This window comes from Salvelinus fontinalis, chromosome 1 (genome assembly GCF_029448725.1).
Source record: "Salvelinus fontinalis isolate EN_2023a chromosome 1, ASM2944872v1, whole genome shotgun sequence".
Lineage (NCBI taxonomy): Eukaryota > Metazoa > Chordata > Actinopteri > Salmoniformes > Salmonidae > Salvelinus > Salvelinus fontinalis.
Window position 1 is genome coordinate 43637606 of NC_074665.1, and position 26009 is coordinate 43663614.

General features: G+C 40.7%; 1 protein-coding gene across 1 annotated transcript; it reads left to right on the top strand.

Annotated features, from left to right (window-relative positions):
• Positions 1–339: 339 nt before the first annotated feature.
• On the top strand, positions 340–25445 carry acsl5 (acyl-CoA synthetase long chain family member 5). Its single transcript, XM_055922223.1, has 21 exons — positions 340–510; positions 3575–3738; positions 3955–4063; positions 5778–5842; positions 9484–9585; positions 9782–9881; positions 11334–11512; positions 12329–12361; positions 12538–12589; positions 12707–12780; positions 15768–15845; positions 16163–16297; positions 16675–16809; positions 17027–17122; positions 17992–18064; positions 18354–18442; positions 19193–19309; positions 23125–23268; positions 23381–23482; positions 23923–23994; positions 24979–25445. Exons 2-21 carry the CDS (start codon positions 3583–3585, stop codon positions 25114–25116), a joined length of 2049 nt encoding a protein of 682 aa, XP_055778198.1. The 5' UTR covers positions 340–510; positions 3575–3582; the 3' UTR covers positions 25117–25445.
• The last annotated feature ends 564 nt before the right edge of the window (positions 25446–26009 follow it).

The window sequence follows — 26009 nt, forward strand, 5'->3', positions numbered from 1 at the left end:
GATTAATTGTTCAGCAGTCTTATGGTTTGAGGTGTGAAGCTGTTAAGGAGCCTTTTGGACCTAGACTTGGCGCTCCGGTACCGCTTGCCGTGCGGTAGTAGAGAGAACAGTCTATGACTTGGGTGACTGGAGTCTTTGACAATTTTTTTAGCCTTCCTCTGACATCACCTAGTATATAAGTCCTGGATAGCAGGAAGCTTGGCCACAGTGATGTATTGGGCAGTACGCACTACCCTCTGTAGTGCCTTACGTTGATGTCTTTGCTCATTTTCAGTTTGAAAGATAGTGGCCAAGGTTCAAAGGTCACTTGCTTTCAGCTCAGTTTTATTGGAGCTTTGGTTATGACTTCCTCACTCGCCCGAGTGTCAGCAAGCAGACCAGTGGACGAGGCTTGGTCCCACACACACACACAAACACACAGCTGTCATCAGTGAGTGGAGCCCCTAAAGAGCAGACGGTGAAATTGTAAAGGACGGCAGAAAAACCGAAAGATACCTGGGAGAAAGACAGGTAGGGTGGCAGTGCTTCATGTCATGTTTTGTGTGCTTGTTAGGTGTAGGGGTTAGACTGTTGACATTGGTCAAACAAACATGTCGTTAAGATTTTATTTGCATAACCCCTCTCAGGTGATGTAAAGATGTTTGACTAAGTATTGACACATTATCAGTATGATGAATTCAACTGCAACATGCGTCAACTAAGTTTAAAGAAAACACGTTAGCAGAGTTAGCCTAGCTAAATGGTTTTAGACTGTTTGAGTATACAGATATGTAGTCCTGAATATGGTTTTGCACAGTTAAAACGGTTAAAAACTGGGTGTACTTTATTGGCTGGTGATGTGGATGGGCTAATCGAGTCTTTGTATTTGCCCCTTTATTTGCATAAACGGCATGTCAGATGGATAGTATTAACCACAATGCACCATTTTGACCATTGATCAGATTAAGAAAAACTGTGGTATCAAGTGATGCATTATGTAATTGTAGTATGCGTAAAAGGACCAAATAGATAGAGAGAGAATAGATGGAAATAGAGTCAAACAAAAATGGCATGCTATGTGAAAACTTATTTTTTACCCCCTATCGAATTAAAATACACTTGTATCATCAGGTAACAGATTCTGAGAACGCATTTTAGATGCGTTTGGCAGATCATGAATATAAATTTGAAGGTCCAAATATCGATCCCTGTGGTACACCCTCTACATTTGATCTCAAGAGGGGGAGTATACTCCTGGAGATATGGTCAGTGGTATTATCAACAGTATCAAATCTTTATGCGTCCAGTGGGTCCGACCTCCCAAGTGCCCTTGAAGTTCTGACTTTGGACTGTAGATGACCATAAAGTCTTATCAATGTCTTTCACTGTTCCCTATGCAGGCGTTTCAGAGGGCATATCTGTTAGCATAAATCGATTAATTATTCCTTAGTTTCTCCTCTTACTGAAATTACAGTTAGTGTTGAATACACACACAAGCGTGCACACAAACACACCCCAAACACACCCACACACTAGACAAATATTGCCATTGAGAATTGTTAGAGGCAAGCATTGAATTTAAGGAGATGGCGGAAATGGGTAAACCTAGGTAAACAGCATTCTACAATATACCGAGTAGACCACTACATTGAGAATTACTCTGACAGTAAATGTACATGGGGCAAAAGTCATTGCAGATAACACTACAGTAATATAAACTGACTTTGACCCCATTTAATGGTAACACACACACATGCAGATCCAGTCAAAAGTGTGGACACACCAAAACTCTGAAATAACACATGGAATCATGTAGTAACCAAAAAGGGTTAAACGAATCAAACTACATTTATATTCTTCAAAGTAACCACCCTTTGCCTTGATGACAGCTTTGTCCACTCTTGTCATTCTCTCAACCAGCTTCATGAGCTAGTCACCTGGAATGCATTTCAATTAACAGGTGTGCCTTATTAAAAGTTAATTTGTTTAATTTCTTTCCTTCTTAATGCGTTTGAGCCAATCAGTTGTGTTGTGACAAGGTAGGGGTGGTATACAGAAGATAGCCCTATTTGGTAAAAGTCCATATTATGTCAAGAACAGCTCAAATAATCAAAAAGAAACAGGCCATTATTACTTTAAGACATGAAGGTCAGTCAATGCGGAAATTTCAAGAACTTTTTACGTTTCTTCAAGTGCAATCGGAAAAACCATCAAGCACTATGCTGAAACTGGCTCTCATGAGGACCGCCACAGGAAAGGAAGACCCAGTTACCTCTGCTGCAGAAGATATGTTTATTAGAGTTACCAGCCTCAGAAATTGCATCCAAAATAAATGCTTCACAGAGTTCAAGTAACGGACACATCTCAACATCAACTTTTCAGAGGAGACTGTGTGAATCAGGCCTTCATGGTTCAATTGCTGCAAAGAAACCACTACTAAAGGACACCAATAAGAATAAGATACTTGCTTGGGCCAATAAACATGGGCAATGGACATTAGATTGGTGGAAATCTGTCCTTTGGTCTGATGAGTCCAAATTTGAGATTTTTGGTTCCAACCACCGTGGAACCTCTGTGTCTCTTTGTGAGACACAGAGTAGGTGAACGGATGATCTCCGCATGTGTGGTTCCCACCATGAAGCATGGATGAGGAGCTGTGATGGTGTGAGGGTGCTTTGCTGGTGTTACTGTCTGTGATTTATTTAGAATTCAAGCAATACTTAACCAACATGGCTACCACAGTATTCTGCAGCGATATGCCATCAGATCTGGTTTGCGCTTAGAGGGACTATCATTTGTTTTTCAACAGGACAATGACCCAACACATCTCAAGGCTGTGTAAGGGCTATTTGACCAAGAAGGAGAGTGGCCTCCACAATCATCCGACCTCAACCCAATTGAGATGGTTTGGGATGAGTTGGACCGCAGTGTGAAGGAAAAGCAGCCAACAAGTGCTCAGCATATGTGGGAACTAATCATTCCAGGTGAAGCTGGTTGACAGAATGGCATGAGTGTGCAAAACTGTCATTAAGGCAAAGGGTGGCTACTTTGAATAATCTCAAATATAAAACATATTTTGATTTGTTTAACACTTTGTTGGTTACTACATGATTCCATATGTGTTATTTCATAGTTTTGATGTCTTCACTATTATTCCACAATGTAGAAAATAGCAAAAATAAAGAAAAACCTTTGAATGAGTAGGTGTGTCCAAACTTTTGACTGGTACTGAACATCATACATGATGTAATACATGTACATGTACCCTGCACAAAATAAAATTGTCATATTCCAATGAAATCACTACATATCTCAGCTAGACAATACAATATGTACATTTGAGTCATTTACCAGACATGAGCAATTAGGGTTAAGTGCCTTCCCTTTTTGTATGTGTTTGTATTTATTAAGCATCCCCATTTATTTGGACACATTGACAGATATTTCACCTAGTCGACTCAGGATTTGAACCCACAACATTTCGATTACTGGCCCGACACTCTTAACCGCTAGGCTACCTACCGCCAATATAAGTGTATACAAGTAATAGTGTTAATATTGTGTATTGGTAACAGCACTTCCTCTCTCTCGTCAGATTTGAACATGGACTTCCTCCTCAACTTCCTGTTTAGCCCTCTGCCCACCTCGGCCATCGTCTCCCTGTTTGCCTTGATGGGGGCTGCCCTGGTCTACCTCAACACCAGGCCTAAACCCCTCACTATGCCTGCAGACCTCAACTGCCAGACCGTAGGAGTCAAGGTAAGGACACTCTCCGGCTGAATTCCAAATTGACCCCTAGCCTCTACCTACACCATAGGCACTCCTGTATCTGAGAGGATTGGATCACATGGTTGAGGGTCAATTCCATTTCATTTCAGTCAAATCAGGAAGTCCTAAACAGATTCCAATTGCAATTTTCCTCGTTGCTTTCCAATGCGTCTTCCCTTATATGTCATTGCTCTCCCTCATATCCAGGATGGAGCGAGGAAAAGTGTCCTGCAGGAAGATGACAACCTGATGTCGTATTTTCATGACGACGCCCGAACACTGTATGAAGTTTTCCAGAGGGGACTACAAGTCTCAGGTCACCACCATATCTCCTGTCACATACACTGCTCAAAAAAATAAAGGGAACACTTAAACAACACAATGTAACTCCAAGTCAATCACACTTCTGTGAAATCAAACTGTCCACTTAGGAAGCAACACTGATTGACAATAAATTTCACATGCTGTTGTGCAAATGGAATAGACAAAAGGTGGAAATTATAGGCAATTAGCAAGACACCCCCAAAAAAGGAGTGATTCTGCAGGTGGTGACCACAGACCACTTCTCAGTTCCTATGCTTCCTGGCTGATGTTTTGGTCACTTTTGAATGCTGGCGGTGCTCTCACTTTAGTGGTAGCATGAGACGGAGTCTACAACCCACACAAGTGGCTCAGGTAGTGCAGTTCATCCAGGATGGCACATCAATGCGAGCTGTGGCAAAAAGGTTTGCTGTGTCTGTCAGCGTAGTGTCCAGAGCATGGAGGCGCTACCAGGAGACAGGCCAGTACGTCAGGAGACGTGGAGGAGGCCGTAGGAGGGCAACAGCCCAGCAGCAGGACCACTACCTCCGCCTTTGTGCAAGGAGGTGCACAGCCAGAGCCCTGCAAAATGACCTCCAGCAGGCCACAAATGTGCATGTGTCAGCATATGGTCTCACAAGGGGTCTGAGGATCTCATCTCGGTACCTAATGGCAGTCAGGCTACATCTCGCGAGCACATGGAGGGCTGTGCGGCCCCACAAAGAAATGCCACCCATCACCATGACTGACCCATCGCCAAACCGGTCATGCTGGAGGATGTTGCAGGCAGCAGAACGTTCTCCACGGCGTCTCCAGACTCTGTCACGTCTGTCACATGTGCTCATGTGCTCAGTGTGAACCTGCTTTCATCTGTGAAGAGCACAGGGCGCCAGTGACGAATTTGCCAATCTTGGTGTTCTCTGGCAAATGCCAAACGTCCTGCACGGTGTTGGGCTGTAAGCACAACCCCCACCTATGGACGTCGGGCCCTCATACCACCCTCATGGAGTCTGTTTCTGACCGTTTGAGCAGACACATGCACATTTGTGGCCTGCTGGAGGTCATTTTGCAGGGCGCTGGCAGTGCACCTCCTTGCACAAAGGCGGAGGTAGCGGTCCTGCTGCTGGGTTGTTGCCCTCCTACGGCCTCCTCCACATCTCCTGGTGTACTGGCCTGTCTCCTGGTAGCGCCTCCATGCTCTGGACACTACGCTGACAGACACAGCAAACCTTTTTGCCACAGCTCGCATTGATGCGCCATCCTGGATGAACTGCACTACCTGAGCCACTTGTGTGGGTTGTAGACTCCGTCTCATGCTACCACTAGAGTGAGAGCACTGCCAGCATTCAAAAGTGACCAAAACATCAGCCAGGAAGCATAGGAACTGAGAAGTGGTCTGTGGTCACCACTTGCAGAATCACTCCTTTTTTGGGGGTGTCTTGCTAATTGCCTATAATTTCCACCTTTTGTCTATTCCATTTGCACAACATCATGTGAAATTTATTGTCAATCAGTGTTGCTTCCTAAGTGGACAGTTTGATTTCACAGAAGTGTGATTGACTTGGAGTTGCATTGTGTTGTTTAAGTGTTCCCTTTATTTTTTTGAGCAGTGTATATCTTGTGTCTGCACTAAGAATAAGAGAGAGGTTTTTGGAAATCAACATTAGAATACATAGTAGTATTCATGTCTGACTGAGCGTAGCAAGGTCAAATCCATGTCTCCTTTACAGGTAATGGACCCTGTCTAGGCTACAGGAAACCAGGGCAACCGTACCAGTGGCTGAAATACAAACAGGTATGACACTATCACTGATACTACTTACATTGGCCAGCATTTCTCTGGGTCTGAATTCAGAAAATATTTTCTATACAACATTTTGGAAAAAATATGGAATGAGCCAATGACTTTTCTAAGGGGTTCATGCTTTTACATTCATTTGTGTTTGTATGTGTATTTATGTGGTATCCCAATGTGTTAGGTCCTGTCCTAACACATTAAGGCACGTACATCACACAAAAAACCTTACATCATATAACATTATTACACCACTACATATCTACAATACAACATTTATAATACCACCATATAACAATATTACAATGTACACTACCGTTCAAATGTTTGGGGTTACTTAGAAATGTCCTTGTTTTTGAAAGAAAAGCACATTTTTTTGTCCATTAAAATAACAACAAATTGATCAGAAATACAGTGTAGACATTGTTTTAATGTTGTAAATGACTATTGTAGCTGGAAACGGCAGATTTTTTATGGAATATCTACATAGGCGTACAGAGGCCCATTATCAGCAACCATCACTCCTGTGTTCCAATAGCACATTGTGTTAGCTAATCAAAGTTAATAATTTTAAAAGGCTAGTTGATCATTAGAAAACCCTTTTGCAATTATGTTAGCACAGCACTATTGTGCTGATTAAAGCAGCAATAAAACTGGCCTTCTTTAGACTAGTTGAGTGTCTGGAGCATCAGCATTTGTGGGTTCGATTACAGGCTCAAAATGGCTAGAAATAAAGCACTTTCTTCTGAAACTCGTCAGTCTATTCTTGTTCTGAGAAATCAAGGCTATTCCATGTGAGAAATTGCCAAGAAACTGAAGATCTGGTACAACGCTGTGTACTACTCCCTTCACAGAACAGCGCAAACTGTCTCTAACCAGAATAGAAAGAGGATGGGAGGCCCCAGTGCACAACTGAGCAAGAGGACAAGTACATTAGAGTGTCTAGTTTGAGAAGCAGATGCCTCACAAGTCCTCAACTGGCAGCTTCATTAAATAGTATCCGCAACAGTGAAGAGGTGACTCTGGGATGCGGTGACTCTGGGATGCTGGCCTTCTAGGCAGAGTTGCAAAGAAAAAGCCATATCTCAGACTGGCCAATAAAAATAAAAGATTAAGATGGGCAAAATAACATAGACACTGGACAGAGGAACTCTGCCTAGAAGGCCAGCATCCTGGAGTCGCCTCTTCACTGTTGACATTGAGACTAGAAATTTCTTAGTGACCCCAAACTTTGTAGAGAGCGTGTGCTAGCGTGTTTGCGTATGCGTGTGAACCTGTGAGTGTCTCTTCACAGTCTGCTTTGTTCCATAAAGTGTAGTTGTATCTGTTTTTTTAAACCTGATTTTACTGCATGCATGAGTTACTTGATGTGGAATAGAGTTACACTATATGTAGTCATGGCTCTGTGTTGTACTGTGCGTTTCCCAGAGTCTGTTCTGGACTTGGGGACAGTGAAGAAACCCCTTGTGTCATGTCTTGTGGGGTATGCATGGGTGTCTGAGCTGTGTGCTAGTCATTTGAACAGACAGCTCGGTGCTTTCAACATGTCAATACCTCTCACAAATCAAATCAAATTTTATTTGTCACATGCACCGAGGTGTAGACCTTACATTGAAATGCTTACTTATAAACCCTTAACCAACAACGCAGTTTTAAGAAAAATATCTTTAAAAAGTAACAAATAAAAGTAACAAATAATTAAACAGCAGCAGTAAAATAGCAATAGCGAGGCTACATACAGAGGTTACTGGTACAGAGTCAATGTGTGGGGGCACCGGTTAGTCGAGGTAATTGAGGTGATATGTACATGTAGGTAGAGTTATTAAAGTGACAATGCATAGATAATAACAGACAGTAGTAGCAGCATAAAAGAGGCAAAAAAGACAAGTAGTGATGCAGTCAATCTTTCCTCTACTTTGAGCCAGGAGAGATTGACAAAAAAGGTGACAGATTCAGAAAAGCCTCCATCACAGATCATTAAAACATTCAGTGGTAATAAACATTGACAGTCGACACACCATTGATATTAGCTCTCCGCATACATTTAAGGGCTAGCCTTGCTGCTCTGTTCTGGGCCAACTGTAGTTTACCTATGTCTCTCTTTGTAGCACTTGACCATATGCCTGAGCAGTAGTCCAGGTGCGACAAAACTAGGGCCCGTAGGACTTGTTTTGATGATAGCAATGTCAAGAAAGCAGAGCAGCGCTTTATTGTGGACAGACCTCTCCCCATCTTAGCTACCGTTGCATCAATATGTTTTGAAAATGACAGTTTACAATTCAGGGTGACACCAAGCTGTTTAGTCTCCTCAACTTGCTCAATTTCCACATTATTCATTACAAGATTTAGATGAGGGTTAGAGTTTAATGAATTGTCTGTCCAAAATACAAAACTTTTAGTTTTTTAAATATTTAGTAGTAGCTTGTTACTTGCCACCAAAGACTGCATGTCTTTGTTAAGGAATGCAGGGATTTCACTTGCTGTGGTAGCTGACCTGTATAATGTTGTGTTATCAGCATACATATATACACAGCCTTTACTCAGTGCCCGTGGCCGGTCATTAGTAAAGATTGAAAAAAAGTGAAGGGCCTAGAAAACTTCCTTGGGGAATGCCATACTCTACCTTGATTATGTTGGAAAAGCTTCCATTAAAGAACACCAACTTTTCTGATGGGTCATTCTTGATCCACGATACAGCAGGGGATGTAAAGCCACAATAACACGTTTTTACAGCAGCAGATTATGATTAGGCCCAGCCTTTGGACATTTAAGCCTAGATATGGCTACAATATTATGATCACTACATCCAAAGGATGTGGATACTGCTTTAGAGCAAATTTATGCAGCATTAGTAAAGATGTGATTAATATACGTGGATGATTTCATTACTGTGCTATTTGTAAATACCCTGGTAGATTGATTAATAACCTGAACCAGGTTGGAGGCACTGGTTACAGTTTGAAGCTTTTTCTTGAGTAGACAGCTTGATGAAAGCCAGTCAATATTTGTCACCCAGAAAGTACACGTCTCTGTTGATATCACGTACATTATCAAGCATTTCACAGATTTCACAGATACCGACTGTTAGCACTTGGTGGTCTATAGCAACTTCCCACAAGTATAGGCTTTAGGTGAACCAATCTGTAGCCATATTACTTCAACAGCATTTGACATGAAATCCTCTCTAAGCTTTACAGGAATATGACTGAATATAAACAGCAACACCTTCCCCCATTGACATCCCTGTCTCTTCTGTTGATGTTATAACCCTATATTGCTACCACTGTATCATCAAAATAATTATCTGAGTTTCAGAGATAGCCAGTATATGAATGGATTCTGTTTCTAGCACGTTATCGATTTCATGAACCTTGTTTCTTAGGCTACATATGTTAATGTTAATAATACATACGTTCCGTTTTAGCACTTTTCTGGGTTGTTTGATTGTTGTTATTTGCTTTACTGGGAGGCTTGTTATTGCTTTATCAGAGGTAGACATGACAGTGACTTGTCCGTAATTAGAACTTTTGATGGACAGACGGATGCGTAGTGCATTCTTCGCGCATTTGATCAAGCTCTGTATGTATAGAGACCCTAACACCCTTGACTTGAGACCTTCTATGCAATGCCTTCCACCGCAGGTGTCCAACCGGGCTGAGCACCTTGGGTCAGGGCTGATCCACAGGGGCCTGAAGCCGACCCCTGATACCTTCATTGGTATCTTTGCTCAGAACAGACCAGAGGTGAGACATTTTTTCTAGGTTGAGTATATTTCATCTATCACTGTCATATTGATACATACAGAAGTTGCAGTTATTGAACTGTTTGAAAAATCCGAATTGGTATTGTATTCGAAATGGGCAACACATGAGCTGTGCTGTCCATTGAACGTTGATCCTTTACGGCTTATTATTGCTCCCTGCTTGTTCTTTGGTCCAGTGGATCATCAGTGAGCTCGCCTGCTACACCTATTCCATGGTGGCGGTGCCCCTGTACGACACCCTGGGACATGAGGCACTGGAGTTCATTATTAAGAAAGGTAATTGGGCCTTCTCCACCATGTACTGCACTTCATTAACAGTGTTAATGAGGACAGGTTTAGGCCTGTCATTCCCTAGGGGTTCCACAAGGCTTGTTCCCGAGTCCACTATATTTTACCTTGACTAATCTTCTTCTTATTTTTCCTCTCTAACTTGGTAACTCCACCTCCTCCCCTCTATGCCACGGCTAGTATAGTGCAAGCCTTCATAAACCCTTTATAAAGCTCACTTAGATGCTTTAGAAATAATTTTAAACAAATGTAATGGCATAAAGAATGTGGCAAAAGGGTTGTGCCACATTTGGCAAAATCAAGATGCATGGACCTGTTGCAACCCAGTATGAATACATACATGCACGCATGCGTACAAATTAATAAAAAATAAAAAAGCTGAAATGCCTTGATTCAATAATTATTCAACCCCTTCATTATGGCAAGTCTAAATAAGTAAAAATGTGCTACACAAGTCACATAAGGTTCATGTACTCCCTCTGTAGGCAATAATAGTGTTTAACATGATTTGGGAATGACTACCTCTTCTTTATGCCCCACACATACAATTATCTGCAAGGTCCCTCAGTCGAGCACTGAATTTCTAACACAGATTCAACCACAAAGACCAGGGAGGTTTTCCCAAAGCCTCACAAAGAACGGCACCTATTGGTAGATGGGTAAAAATGAAATAAAAAGCAGACATTAAATATCAAATCAAATTTGATTTGTCACATGCGCCGAATACAACAGGTGTAGTAGACCTTACAGTGACATGCTTACTGTCGTGTATGCTCCCACTCCGGCTTCTAGTTCACCAGCTGCTCATTATAGAGTACACCTGTCACCATCGTTGGCAATAATTGAAACGAAATGGGATTTAGCTAAGCACAGGCAAAATCCTAGAGGAAAACTTGATTCAGTCTGCTTTACACCAGAAACTGGGAGAGGAATTCATCTTTGAGTAGGACAATAACCTATAATTCAAGGCCACATCTACACTGGAGTTGCTTACCAAGAAGACAGTGACTATTCTTGAGTGGCCAAGTTACAGTTTTGACTTAAATCTGCTTGAAAATCTAAGGCAAGACTAACAGAGCTTGAAGAATTTTGAAAAGAATAATGGCAAATATTGCACAATCCAGGTGTGAAGAGCTCTTAGGGACTTATTCCAAAAGACTCACAGCTGTACCAAAGGTGCTACCAAAGGTGTTTCTAACAACAGTATATTAACTCAGGGGATAATTATACTAATCAAGCTATATTAGTGTTTTATTTTTATTATAATTTTTGTCATTACATAGTATTTTGTGTAGGTCAATGTCAAAAAAATTATAATTTCATTAATTTCACTCCCACTTTGTAACGCAACAAAATGTATAAACATCCAAGGGGGGTGAATACCCACTGTACGTACATGTTCCAGCTGCCACATTTTCAACTGATTGTTTGTGATTTCAGCGGACATCTGCACAGTGCTGTGTGACAAACAGAATAAAGCCGAGACACTGCTGGAAAATTGTGAGAAGGGAGAGACGCCTGACCTCAAAACCATTATCCTCATGGATGCCTTTGACACCGAGCTGACCGCACGGGGCGCAAAGTGTGGGGTGGACATTCTGTCCCTGAAGGAAGTGGAGGTACTGTACTGTATGACACCATATAGGGATGTATGAGAAAATAAGCATTTACACACTTTCAATGACTTTGAGCAGGTGCTGGGGAACAAAGTATTTGTTAAGTAAAGAAAGAAAGACTGCACACTTTAATCTATGCTTCCAAGTTGTATTAGAATAGCTTTTCGACCCTTGGGGTCTTCATCAGGTCGAAGCCTGTTGCTCCCGAGGGGTTCCTCAAGGGTCTATGATAAGTCCAGCTGTATTTTACCCATGCTCCGAGAACAAATTGACCTTAATCATAGATAGGATCAGCTTTACATTCCCAACTCCTAACAACCATTTGGGGGATAATACTGCAGGACTTACATTGCCAACTTAAGCTGTCTTATCTCTAATCCTGTATTTTCTTAATGAGGTCCCAACTGTAATGGGTCAAGAAAGTTATAGTGGTAATCGCTACTCTCTAGGGCAGTGTTTTGCAAATCCCTCCTCACATCTTTCTACTCAGTTCCACTTATTTGACCATTTCCATTTAAAGCACACCTCAACTAATGAAGTACATGGTTATTAGTTGACGAGTTTAATCAAGTGTGCTTGTACTGAAATGCCATAGTCTTACACCAGCGCAATGTAAGACAATGCTGAAATGCATACAATTTGTGGAACGGGCTGAGAGTACTCAAGAGGTTTGGTAAACAATGCTATAGGGTAGTTAAGCAAGTACTAGTCCCTAGTATTTCAGTGGCCATGCCCAATGTAGAGCAAATGCTGTCCTCTTTTCAAACATTGCCGAAAAACTGTTTTAGATAAATTAATTTAATCCTAAATATGTTTTAGGCTCTGGGGAAGGACCATCTACACAAGCCAGTTGTAAGTAAATTTCATACAATATGTTACTTGTATATTTATTATCCAGTCTAAAAAAATGTTCTAAGAAATATTTAGCTGTATTTAAGCCACCTGCTTTTGATTTCAAAATAGTTATTTTCTGCCAACATTGTATGTAGAAATACTACAATAAATGTGTGTTTTTGCTTCCTCTACAGCCACCAAAGCCGGAGGACCTCAGCATCATATGTTTTACCAGTGGAACTACAGGTGTGCGTGTGCGTGCGTGCGTGCGTGCGCGTGCGTGCGTGTGTGTGTGTCTGTGTCTGTGTGTGTCTGTCTTGTATATCATGTGAACACCCTCCAAATATTAGTTGTCGGTTTCAGGTGACCCTAAGGGAGCCATGCTGACTCATGAAAATGTGGTCTCGGATGCAGCAGGTGTGATTAAAACCTTTGAGGTATGCATACTCTATCAGGAACTGACATATAAACACTGCCTATGTCTAGGTTTTACCCTGTAGGAAAGTTATCTTGCCCATAGAATGACATCTAGAATCCCATAAAGTAATCCAATAACATATACAGTGAGCTCCAAAAGTATTGGGACAGTGACAGTTGTTATTTTGGCCCTGTACTTCAGCACTGGATTTGAAATTATACATTGACTATGACTTTAAAGTTCAGACTGTCAGCTTTAATTTGAAGGTATTTTCATCCATATCGAGTGAACAGTTTAGAAATAACAGCACTTTTTGCACATATTCCCCCCATTTTAAAGGACCAAAAGTTTTAGTCACCCCCCAAAAAATGCTAACCTTCCCTGTTATTGTAATGGTGAGAGGTTAGCATCTCTTGGGGGTATGATATAAAATGCTAAACTTCCCTGTTATTGTAATGGTGAGAGGTTAGCATCTCTTGGGGGTATGATATTTGTGTGTCTGCAACTTTCTCACTCAAAACAGGGTTGGTTATTAAAATCAGATCTAGCAATAATATCAAGGGGCTACAAATCCAGGGCTTAAAAACAAAGCTGTCATTGTACGCTGATGATTCATTTTTTCTTTTAAATCCACAATTTGGTTCCCTCCACAGCCTCATAGAGGATCTAGATACTTTTTCTAACCTCTCTGGATCAGAACCAAATTATGATAAGTGTACTGTATAACATATTGGATCGCAAAAAAATACAACTTTTACATTAAAATAGTGAAATACTCAGAAAGAGAGGTAAGATCTCAATACATTTTAATAGAACATTTGCAAAAATAGATAGGATCTTACTATAATGGAAAGGAAAATACCTGTCGATTTGTGGAAAAAACACCCTGATTAACTCTTTAGTCACATCCCAGTTTATCTGTTTGCTTATGGCCTTGCCTACACCTAACGGCTTGTTTTTTAAATTATTTGAGCAAAAAAGAGTCAATTTTATTTAGAACGGCAATTCAGATAAACGGGGCCTATTTATATAATGCTATTTTAAAAACAAACCATGGAAAGTTTGTTGCAATTTCAGTTTAATCGATCAGTAAAAAGACAGAACAAGTATTACAACAAATATTGTGGTTAAACTCAAATATACTAATTGCTAAAAGAAGAACGTCAATAAAAAATTAATTGAAAAAAATCGGTATTATCTTTGTAAATTATATCATAAATAGGACTGGTGGAGTTATGTTACACATGCAGCTACCAAAATGTATGGAAATGTCTGCTCTACCCAAAATTACAACCAACTAATTGCAGCATTACCGCAAAAGTTGAAGAGGCAAGTGGAGGGGGGAGAAAGTAAGGAACTTGTCTGTTGGCCCAGCATAAAAACAATTGGTTAAAGAAAATTGTGATAAATAAAAAAAGTATACCAGTTTAATTTAAGGACCTAACATGGACAGCTGTGCCATACAGATTGCAAAATAGTTGGGAAGAGATTTTCGATGTACTGATTCCATGGCACATGGTTTATGAACTGATACACACAACGACGGCGGATTCAAAAATTCTTGCAAACAATAGAATGTTATATATATGGGAGATATAACCATCCCAGCTCTGCAAATTTTGCTGCGAAGAGACAGAATCATTCAAACATTTAAGTTGGTACTGTCCATATGTAGCTTGTTTTTGGTGGCAGATTCAGGAATGGCTGAAGAATTGCAACATTTACCTCAAGCTAACTCTGCAAATAGCACTGCTGGGTGATTTGAAAAGACAATAGGTCAAGAATATAATAATACTCTTAACAAAAAATATATATATATTTACAATCTGTAGAAACTATGAAAATAGAAAGGTTTAGAACTTTTGTGAAACATCACAGCACAGTTGACAAATACATGGCAAATAGAAGTCAAAATTGGATGGTGTTCAGAGATAGATGGGATAGATGGAAGGGGTTGAGGGTAGTTGAAGGATGGGACTAAAAACAAACAAAACATAACTATTGTAAAATATACTGTGTCCGTAAAATATATATAGTATGTATAAACTGGAAGTAGAATCCTAAATGTTGTTGTCAATTAGTTTACTTCAACTACGGGAGGGGTGGTAGGGTTAGGGGAAAGTAATATAGGAAAATATTTTATACTGAACAAAAATATAAACGCAACAATTAACGGTTTTATTGAGTTACAGATCATATAAGGAAATCAGTCAATTGAAATAAATCCACTAGGCCCTAATCTATAAATTTCACATGACTGGGCAGGGGCTCAGCCATGGTTGGGCCTGGAAGGGCATAGGCCCACACACTTGGGAGCAAGGCCCAGCCACTGGGGAGACGGGCCCAGCCAATCAGAATGAGTTTTTACCTACAAAATGGCTTTATTACAGACAGAAATACTCAGCAGTTTTTTCAGCTGTCTCAGCTGTTTCGGCTGATCTCAGACGATCACGAAGTTGAAGAAGCCGGATGTGAAGGTCCTGGTCTGGTATGGTTACACGTGGTCTGTGGTTGTGAGGCCAGTTGGAGGTACTGCCAAATTCTCTAAAATGACATTCAAGGCGGCTTATGGTAGAGAAATGAACATTAAATTATCTGGCAACAGCTCTGGTGGACTTCCTGCAGTCAGCGTGCTAATTGCATGCTCCCTCAAAACGCTCCCTCAAAGGGATTGAAACAAATTTGTGCACCCCAAAAAATTATTCACTGACCCAATACTTTTGGAGCTCAATGTAGTAATTTAATAGGATCACTGTGATCTTATACTCGTGTGTGTGTGTGGGGGGGGGGGGGGGGGGGGGGGGGGGGTTGTGAGTGTGCTTGCGTGTATGCTTGCGTGTGTGTGAGGTTGCATATGTGTGTGGGAGAAAAAGAGAAAGAGAGAGATCTTATAATAATGTAGTTTCTTGTGAATGGCAAAAAGAGAGGCAAGCATTCACACGGGATTTGGTTCTGGATTGCCGAAGTTTGTAGTCATGTAATCTTCTCAACTCGTGTCCCTCACAGATTTCCGTGGTTCCTACTACTCAGGATGTGTCCATCTCCTTCCTGCCTCTGGCACACATGTTTGAGAGGGTTGTACAGGTGAGTTCACAGTCTAACTGCAAACTAGTTTTGAATTTTTTTGCATTAACTCAACCTTATCTTTGAGTACCTTCAGCTTTAGCATGAATACATGACAAATACTTTATGACAAATAGTTACTTTTTACACTGTATATATTTTGTATTTTATCCAGGCAAGTCAATGAGGAACAAGTTATTCTTTCTTGTTACAAAAAAAATATGTTTTCTATTGACAAGGGACATTTATCACCAATGGGAGCAGAGGACATTCAGTTCTCTGAGTTGAGTATTGAGGCTGATGGGTGCTAGTCTAGAAGTGCTTGTGTTCTCTCCCAGACAGTGCTGTACGGTGCTGGGGCCAGGGTCGGATTCTTTCAGGGAGACATTAAACTACTTCCAGACGACATGAAGCACCTGCAGCCCACCGTCTTCCCCGTGGTGCCGCGACTTCTAAACCGCGTGTATGACAAAGTGAGTTATTAGTCTGCGGTCCTTCTCCTGAAGTGTACACTAACCCCACCACTAATCTCAGCGATTTACCTAAACCTTACCCACAACAAATTGTTGCATATCAATAGGGTTACAGAGTTACAGTTACAGAGTTACAGTTGATAGCTGTAATGGACAGTTTGAACATCTATAGACCATTCAAAATTGATGTAGTTCTGTCCTTGAGCTGTTCTTGTCGATTAATGTTCTGTATTAGGTCATGTTTCATGTTTTGTGTGGACCCCAGGAAGATTAGCTGCTGCTTTTGAATAAGCTAATGGGGATCCAAATAAAATACCAAAAGAGAACTATCTATATAATATGAGACCAAATGAGTATCCTTTCTCTTTCCACTGTAGGTCCAAAATGAAGCCCAAACCCCCTTCAAAAAATGGCTCCTGAATTTTGCCATTGACAGAAAGCTTGCCGAAGTTAAGGAGGGTGTCGTCAGAAAAAACAGTATATGGGACAAGCTCATCTTCCACAAAGTTCAGGTATTGTACCCTCCAAGTAGGAGTGAGTCATCGTGTTCAAGGAAGTCACCAATGCTATTGCCAATGTTGTGCCAACAATCCTTGGAAGCTACATGTAAACCGTTTCCTGTGCCTAAAAAGGCAACAGGGGAGAAAAAGAATGTTACACTGCAGGGGCTGTGAATTGGGAGGTTGTTATGCTCTACAATCTAGAACGTGTCGTGTCGGTTCTCTGTAGGAGTCGTTGGGGGGACGTGTGCGAGTGATGGTGACGGGAGCAGCGCCCATCTCTCCCTCCGTTCTCAACTTCCTCCGGGCATCTCTGGGGTGTCAGGTACTTTAGCACCATCTACCCATCTGTTATCTACCATAGATCTACCGTCTACCCATCCATTTTTGTCTACCACTCAAAAGGGCTTTTCACACTGCATGTTCTTGGCCCATGGCTATCCTTTCCCCTAACGTACGCTCCTTTTACACAAGCATGTGTTAACCCTGGGGCTAACTGAAACGCAACGGGCACTTTTTGGAGTAGAATATTCAAATTAGATGACATTGGAGCTCTGTGATTGAAGTGCATTGTGAACAGGTCTTATGTGTCTCCAAACTCTTTAGTGAGACACCTCCGTCAATTATTATATTACTGTGTTAATAAGGAGAACTTGTCAAAACAGGTCATGACTCATATCAAATGTACCTAGAAAGCAGTTGAATAGATTCTTCAAAGTCACACACATGCCACTGGAAGGTGTTAACACTACCTGAGTTGCAAGTTTGATTCCTACATATATGGGTCATTTCTATTGAATGAACATGCTGAGGTAGGCCACCTTGGATAATGACAAGACCGTATTATAAAGTATAAACGAAAAAAGAACCTACCCTGACCAAACAAGGATCAACTTGTAAAATAAAATCACCGTTGCACACCTTGAAATTTGGAAGCCTTCATCAGGATCCCTGCAAGGAGAGAATAGTGTACGACTTTCATTTTAGTTTCTGTAAAGACCATAAGATGGTCATTATTATATAATGAAACCAATCCTGTGCCATTGTGGATCTTGTAATAGCACTGAGCAACTGAGACCATGTGCTTTTGTTTGGAGAGCAGAGATGACCTCAAATGTATTGCTCTGTCCGTGTTGCTGTGACAACCAGATCACACTGACCCTACTGATCTCTCGGTTCTGATTGGTTCTCCAGATTTTTGAGGCGTACGGCCAAACAGAGTGTACTGCCGCCTGCTCCTTCACTATGCCGGGAGACGCCACTTCTGGTATGTCACTACAAATATTTACAACCTCACAGAGGATGCTAAATTAAAGGGATAGTTCATCTAAATGTCAAGTTTTTGTTTCCTTACACTAAAAACAGTCTATGGACAAGAGAGACTGTAATCCATGCTTTGTGTTTGTTTACCTAGCCACTTGTACCAACCGCAACGTAATTTTGTAATTTGGTTGAACTATCCCTTTAAGTTGAGAACACTTGCATCCTTTCTTCCTTCTCAAAATAGGGACCTTATATAATCACCCAAATTATAAAACAGGTGTTTCTTTCCTCAGGGCACGTTGGAGCTCCTATACCTTGTAACATTGTGAAACTGGTTGATGTTGAAGAGATGAACTACTTTGCTTCCAATGGTGAAGGGGAGGTAAGTGGTTGTCACTACCTAGCCATGCTGCAATGCATGGAAAAACAAAAAAAATGTAAAAGCTTATTTTTCAACTTCCCTTGGGTGTTGTTTTCTTCAAACCATAAAACAAGCTGGTTATTTAGTAATGTCCAGAATATTCTGGCTATCATTTTTGGAGAATATAGCAATGTTAGTGGAAACAGATTGTTTACGTTAGGGGATTTCCCCATACTTAATTTGTAGAAAATTTGCTTAAAGACACAATATGTAGCCGACCAAATTCACATGAGTTATAGATCTGTCATTCTCGTTGAAAGCAAGTCTGAAAAGCGGCAGGTCTGTTCTTTATGCGCTATGTCTTTACTTACTGTCCTTAAGTTAAAATATTGCTTCTTTTTACTTTCAGTTTTGCACACCAGCTTCAAACAACTGCTATATTTTTGGTTATTGAAAATATATTTCAAAGAAGTTCAGATGTTACAATGATTCTCTACACATTGCTTGTTTAGTCACAAACAAATGAAAATATGCACAATTCTTTTTTTAATTGCATCCAGTAAATGGTGGAGTGATTTCTGCATTTTGCAGCTTTAACTTTAAAAAAATAATAATCTTAGTTTAACCTTTTGAATGAATTGGTTGCTATGGCTTGCCTGCCTTAGAACTAGGAGCTGGAGTTTTTCCTGGTCAGGTCACATGGTCCGGAAAAACTCCCCGGTGGTACTTAGAACACTTCACTTAGTGACGCATACTTTCCTATTTTCTCAGGTCTGTATCAAAGGTAAAAACGTGTTCATAGGATATCTGAAAGACCCTGAGAAGACAGCAGAGGCCCTGGACAAAGATGGCTGGCTACACACTGGAGACATTGGCAAATGGCTACCGGTGAGATTCTCATACATACAAACCGAACAGTAGGAACAATAAATTAACCGTCTGAATTTATCAGCATACAATCAATCTGACATCAATTTCCATGACATTAAACCCCATAGAGGAGTTTAATATCAGGACCGAGTAGAATAGCTTTCCGGCTCTCTCCTGTTCATTCAACGCAAAGCCAGACAAGCAATCAGTGGGGTGAAATACTGGGGTTGTGTGTCATCTGCAGCATCATTATACTTTCCAAACCCAACTATTCTATTATTACAAGCAGGACAAAGGGCAGTGCAGATTACCATTATGGGCGGTAATTCATCTGAATTACCTGTTTCAAGATTTCACTATTTCTATACATCATCAGCAGAGCAATTTTATTGTAGTAGTTGTACAAGGTCATACAGTGTCTTGATTTATAAAATGTACACTGTTTTTATACAACATTTCAGTTACAAACATGTCTAAATGCATTTAAAAATACACTAAATCACATTGTCATGTCAAGTTCAATGGTTATGAACCAAATCATGGACATACAGATTGGATCATACAATTGTGTCTAAGAACATTATAAACGAGACCCCAGCAGAACTGGCTTTGCAGGCTGACATAGGTCCCGATCCCAACGAGAGTGAAGCGCGTAAATGGAATGTACTGCAATTTCCCTTTATGCAGTTTTCTATGAGTATTCTAAAAGTGTGCTATTCACCTGCTTTTTGTTTAGGTCCCGATTCCGACTTAGGAAATTCCACCTTTCCTACAGTATGCACTTCTCAGTAGTTCGTATTCAGACTTACCTTATGAAGGTGCGTAAATGAGCTTTGTAGGTATGGATCCCTTGCATGCGCTGAATACATGTAATTAACCACTGACAACACTCCTACTTTCTGGCCAACAGATTTTCAATTTCAGTACATTTATCTTAAGCCATCTTTAAGTAGTGCACCTTTTAGCTGACAGACTCAGAATATTAGAGATGAAAGAAAGCCATCTAAATATATGCATATTCATCACCAATTGGTAGATACATTTGTTTTTTTGAATGCAAATTTTGTACAATAGTAGGCTGTATCCGCATCTTGCGTGCACTAACCATGGAACTGTGTGATGACACAGTTTAGAGTAGCATGCACATGGGTAGTTTGGGGATTACCTTGACGTTGTGACAGGACGGCCCCCACCTCTGAGGCCACGTTACATTATGAAACATTTAAATTGTATGGCCTTTTAACTTGCAAGGAGGGGCACTCGTGAATGTCTTAATTATAAGCTACCACGTTTCCTACTTCTATCATGTTAAATATTAGCCACTATCAGTACTGACCGTCAGTAGGCCTAATAACAACACATATTGCACTGCAAATGTACTGTTTGATCCCTTCAGGTGGTATAGCCTACTGTACATTAACATCATTACATTTTGTTTACCTTCATTTGCTTCCTCTGTAACCGGCCATGTGATTGTTGATGAGGATCATTAGTAACAGTGGATAATATTTTTTTTAAGACATGTAGGCTAATTCAATGGTTATGGAGCGGAGCGCAGACCAAGCCATAACAGTTTGAACCAGCCACTGTGCCATGACAGTGTCATCACACAGTTCCATGGTTAGTGCATGCAATAGGCGAGGGTATAGCCTGCTATTGTACACTATTCTCCCTATTGTAATTCTATGTACACTAATCTTCCAACATTACCATGGGATCATTTTGGAATTAATCAACTCACCGTTATCTTTCTTTTGTGTGTAAAGGCTCCCCAAACCTGTTTTTTATGATTCATAAATACTTTCCTAACCCTAATTATAAACTGAGTGGTTCGAGCCCTGAATGCTGATTGGCTGACAGGCGTGGTATATCAGACCTTATACCGCGGGTATGACTAAACACTTATTTTTAGTGCTCTAATTCCATTGGTAACCAGTTTATAATAGCAATAAGGCACCTCGGGGGTTTGTGATATATGGCCAATATACCACGGCTAAGGGCTGTATCCAGGCACTCTGTGATGCGTCGTGCCTAAGAACAGCCCTTACACGTGGTATATTGGCCATATACCACACCCCCCGTGCCTTATTGCTTAAATAATCTACAAGATCAGAGTATTATTCATTTTTTTAAATGGGGTGGTAGATCAGCTTAAATATTCCAGATAGATTGTGGCTTCCATCAATGTAAATGTCTGCATCATTTCAAATTCCATCCCACATATATATTTTTGTAAATATATAAAATATGTATATATAAAATATATTCAAATATTTTAATATATTTTCCTTTATTATTTTCAGAGTATTTTTAAATATATCAATTGGTGCTGAAACAGACGAATATGCATATATTTAGATGACTTTCTTTCATTGATCCCTAATATTCTGAACCCGTTCTCTCTATATATTCTATTGAGTCTGTCAATAGAATTCAAACTAAGGTACAGCGTATTTAAAGAGACGGTTTAAGATAAATGTACTGAATTGAAAAATCCATGAGAAGAATCTGTTGGCCAGCAAGTAGAAGGGTTTTCAGCGGGTTAATTCAATTTATTCAGTGTGCGCCAGGGAACCACTCCTGCAAAGCCCGTAATGCACCTTCATAAGCTAAGTCTGAATACCAACTACTGAGAAGTGCGTAGGAAAGGTGTGCATAAGAAAGGCGTAATTTCCTAAGTCGGAATCTGGTCTATATAGAACAGTGAATGATGATGCATTCATGTGATACCAAGATTATTGGTAACTCTGAAACTTGGCACTAAAAAACTGATGTAAAGTGCCAAAACGCATCATAACTCAGAGCTTTTGACGTCAAAAACTGGTCTTAATGAGCTTCCAAGTGGAAAACACGAGTAGAAGACTCAGTTTCCCAGTTGGATAGTGAGTTTCCCAATTCTGAGTAGCACATGAATGCTGCATGACTTGACATAGGCCCAGGGTCAGTTTTAAATTAATTCACACAGGCATGCCACTCACCTCTGAGGGCTGTGTCACAGATGTTACAGATGTCAGATGTTGGACCTGTCCTAACCCCCTAAGGCCATTAGCCTAGTTAATGATCTCTCCCTCTGCACTCTGTGGCTTCACCAGCCTCAACATGGGATGTTCATTATCTGAGGAAAGAAGGGCGAGAGAGAGGGGGGGGGGGGTAAGAAAAAGGAAATTGAGTTAATTGATTCGCTCTGTCATAATGTAGGACCTTTTTAATTTCTCCAGGGGACCCTTTCTTTCTCAACACAGACAGATGGCACGTCCATTAGGGACCTGTCTAAGCTTGCTCTTAGGTTTCAGTAATTACACACGCATGTGTGTGTGTGTGTGTGTGTGTGTGTGTGTGTGTGTGTGTGTGTGTGTGTGTGTGTGTGTGTGTGTGTGTGTGTGTGTGTGTGCATATGTATGTCTGATTACCAGAGGAGGCTGGTGGTAGGAGCTATAGGAGAACGGTCTCATTGTAATAACTGTAATGGAATTAATGGAATGGAGTCATGTGGTTTCCATGTTTGATTTGTTTGACTCCATTGCACATATTCCATTGCAGCCATTACAATGAGCCTGTTCTCCTATAGCTCCTCCCACCAGCCCCCTCTGGTAAAAACACATATATATGCACACACACACTTTTACATAACTAAGTAATTATCTTTTCTTGTTCTCTCTCTATACTTATATCCTAGAGGCATATTTTGTTTATAAGGATCCAAATATAATATGAGCAATCATGATGACATACTGTATTACTCAAGATACAATCTAGTTCCTTGGTGATTTCCGATTGACAAATTAGGATAATGTATATCTTGTTGAAAATACTAATAATCAAAATGATGGCAGAGTGGAGTCTTGAAGATCGTTGACCGTAAGAAGAATATCTTCAAGCTGGCTCAGGGAGAGTACATTGCCCCAGAGAAGATAGAGAACGTTTACATCCGCAGTGCACCTGTAGCCCAGGTGTTTGTCCATGGAGACAGTCTTCAGGTACAACACACACGCACAGCATAAAAACGTACACACATTTACGCACATATGCCAAGCACAAACATTTCAGCAGCATACAATACTTAGACAGAATGTGTGTGTGTGTGTGTAGGCCAGCTTGGTAGCCATTGTGGTTCCTGACCCAGAGGTCCTGCTAGGTTTCGCCCAGAAACTAGGAGTCCAGGGTTCTCATGAGGAGCTGTGCAAAAGCCAAGTGAGTGCTCTATCAGAACCTTTCCACTAATAACATTATCAGAATATTTGAACACACCAGCATCATGTTCATTACTTAGCCACCAAACGGAAGAAAATGGACTATCTATAATAATCAATAAGAGTTATTTTCATCTTCTGTTCCAAAATGTTTTAAAACACTGTCCGTTACGTGCCCTAATGAACATGACCTTGGATTCATTCATCAAACAAAAGTGTGATTGTCTATAATACTCATTCATACATTTGCACAGATACAATGGGCATACAAATATTGTATAAATGGTTGTCCATACTTTGGGTACCACGAAACACAAAACTGCTACTACAGTCCAAGTACTTCACAAGACCATGTTTCAAATGCACTCCTGATTGAAGCAAATGTATTTTGTACCACTGAATGATGGCCTGAGTTTGACCTCTCCCTTTTTCCTGCGGCAGACAATCAAAAAGGCCATTATCGCTGACCTGGTCAAGCTGGGCCAGCAAGCGGGGCTGAAGTCATTCGAACAGGTGAGCGTTTCTCTTCAACATGTTTTCACCAATCCCCATTAAGACCTGGGCCCGTATTCATAAAGCTCAGAGTAGGTGTGCTGATCTAAGATCACCCCGTCTATGTCATCTTTTTCATTATGATCTAAAAACAGTGGTTCTCAGACCTCTCCTCTGAGACCCCCTGCCGTTCCGTGCATTTGAGCTATTCCAGAGCTAGCACACCTGAATCAGGTGAGCTAGTTCAGGGCAACAACAAAATTGTGAAACGAGTAGGGGTCCCAGAGGAGAGGTTTGAGAACCACTGATCCTAGATCAGCATTCCTACTCTTAGACACTTTATGAATCTTGCCATTAACTCAGAAGCTCCCTGTCCTTCTTCATTTTCTTTCACTCGACATGCCACTTCAAACATGCTGTATACTCTTTACTGCAGTTAATCCTAAATGTGTTGAGCTGATTTTCTCAGTATTTCAAAAAAATCAACAGTCAATGCTGTGGATTTGCTGTGTGAACTAGCTAAAGATGGTGGTGAACTACTGAGCAAAGACAGACAAATATGGATGATGTCAATGTGAATTGGGTATGAGAATAGCCAAACCATGAAACTTTGTTGCCCATTTTTGTTTGAAGTCTTGGTTACACATTTTTAAGCAAACAGCCACATTGTATGTTGACCAGCTCGGTTGCAGAAGAAGTTATGGCTAGATTAGGGTAAGACTAGAGGAGACTAGGGACAAAGGACAAAAACCCTCATGGCCGGTAGTCTCCATGTAATCAATAAATGCACTTGTTGGAGCAGTAATACTGTACACAGGGATTATTTCAGTTCTTACACAGTGACTAAGCCATTTTTGCCTGGTGGAAATGACCCAACAACATGGGTCATGTTTATTAGGCACCAATTGGAGGAAAAATAATTTGAAACAGGGAGGGACTACCTTAAAGAATCTGTTGCAAAATGTTTTCCATTGTGTCCTAATGCTGTTTCTATTTGTTGTGCAGGTGAAAGACCTGTACATGCACCCAGAACTGTTCACCATAGAGAACGGCCTTCTCACTCCTACGCTGAAGGCCAAGAGAGCCGACCTCAAGAAGCTCTTCCAGCCGCAGATCGACAGTCTCTATGCTAGCATGAAGTGACTGGTCTGAGGGGTAGGAGGATGAAGTAGGGCCCGATGGGCAACAGCTTCACTTCCTGTTGACCTTTCAGTAAATAAATACTGTACATTTTATGGAAGTTAGAATTTACATGGGAAATGTGTAATTACTTTTGTTTCTTTGGGATTCATTAAAACAAGCACCACCACTATCAGAGTACCCATTGTTAGCACATAATTTAATAAATACCAGATAATTACTGTAACAGTGGAAAAAGTTACATCAAAGAATATGCTAGGAATGAAAATTTCTCAATGACATTCACATTGAATCCATGGAATTAAATTATGATTTTTATATTGACTCCAGAATGAAGCAACATTTTTGAACTGTATACACCTCAAGGGCAGCTGGTACTCCCATATAAATATAATTCCTAGAAACAGAATTCTATTTTTATGGGTCCTCAATTTAGGCATTTACCAATAATAAATAGCCCTGCAAATGTAATTGATAACGGATATGCCATTATGGTGACCTGGGCCCGTATTCCTAGTCTGCCGTTCCCTCCAGCACTCCTGCTCTGAGAAACTTTAGGAATACGGACCCAGGTCACCAGTTCAACAATATCTCAACCACTGGCTTGTGGTTAGAGAAGCAGACAAGCAACTGGAGGGTTACGGGTTTGAATCCCAGCTCAGACAGGGAAATCTGGTGCAGAGTAAGCTGGCAACCAAAGGGTTGCTGGCATCATATTAGATACCAACAAGTGCCCTTGAGCAAGACACAACCCCTAAATATATTTATAAAGCCCTTTTTACATCAGCAGATGTCACTAAATGCTTATACAGAAACCCAGCCTAAAACCTCAAACAGCAAGCAATGCAGATTTTCTTCAAGGGCCCTGCAATAAGGCTGGCTCATTGCTTCCAGCC

Bases quoted from the DNA above. Each gene is read 5' to 3' on its own strand.
- acsl5 (XM_055922223.1), top strand. From the start codon at position 3,583: ATGGACTTCCTCCTCAACTTCCTGTTTAGCCCTCTGCCCACCTCGGCC. The intron at 9,882-11,333 runs GTAATTGGGCCT...TTGTGATTTCAG, and splicing joins GGAGTTCATTATTAAGAAAG to CGGACATCTGCACAGTGCTG. The intron at 12,362-12,537 runs GTAAGTAAATTT...CTTCCTCTACAG, and splicing joins ACCATCTACACAAGCCAGTT to CCACCAAAGCCGGAGGACCT.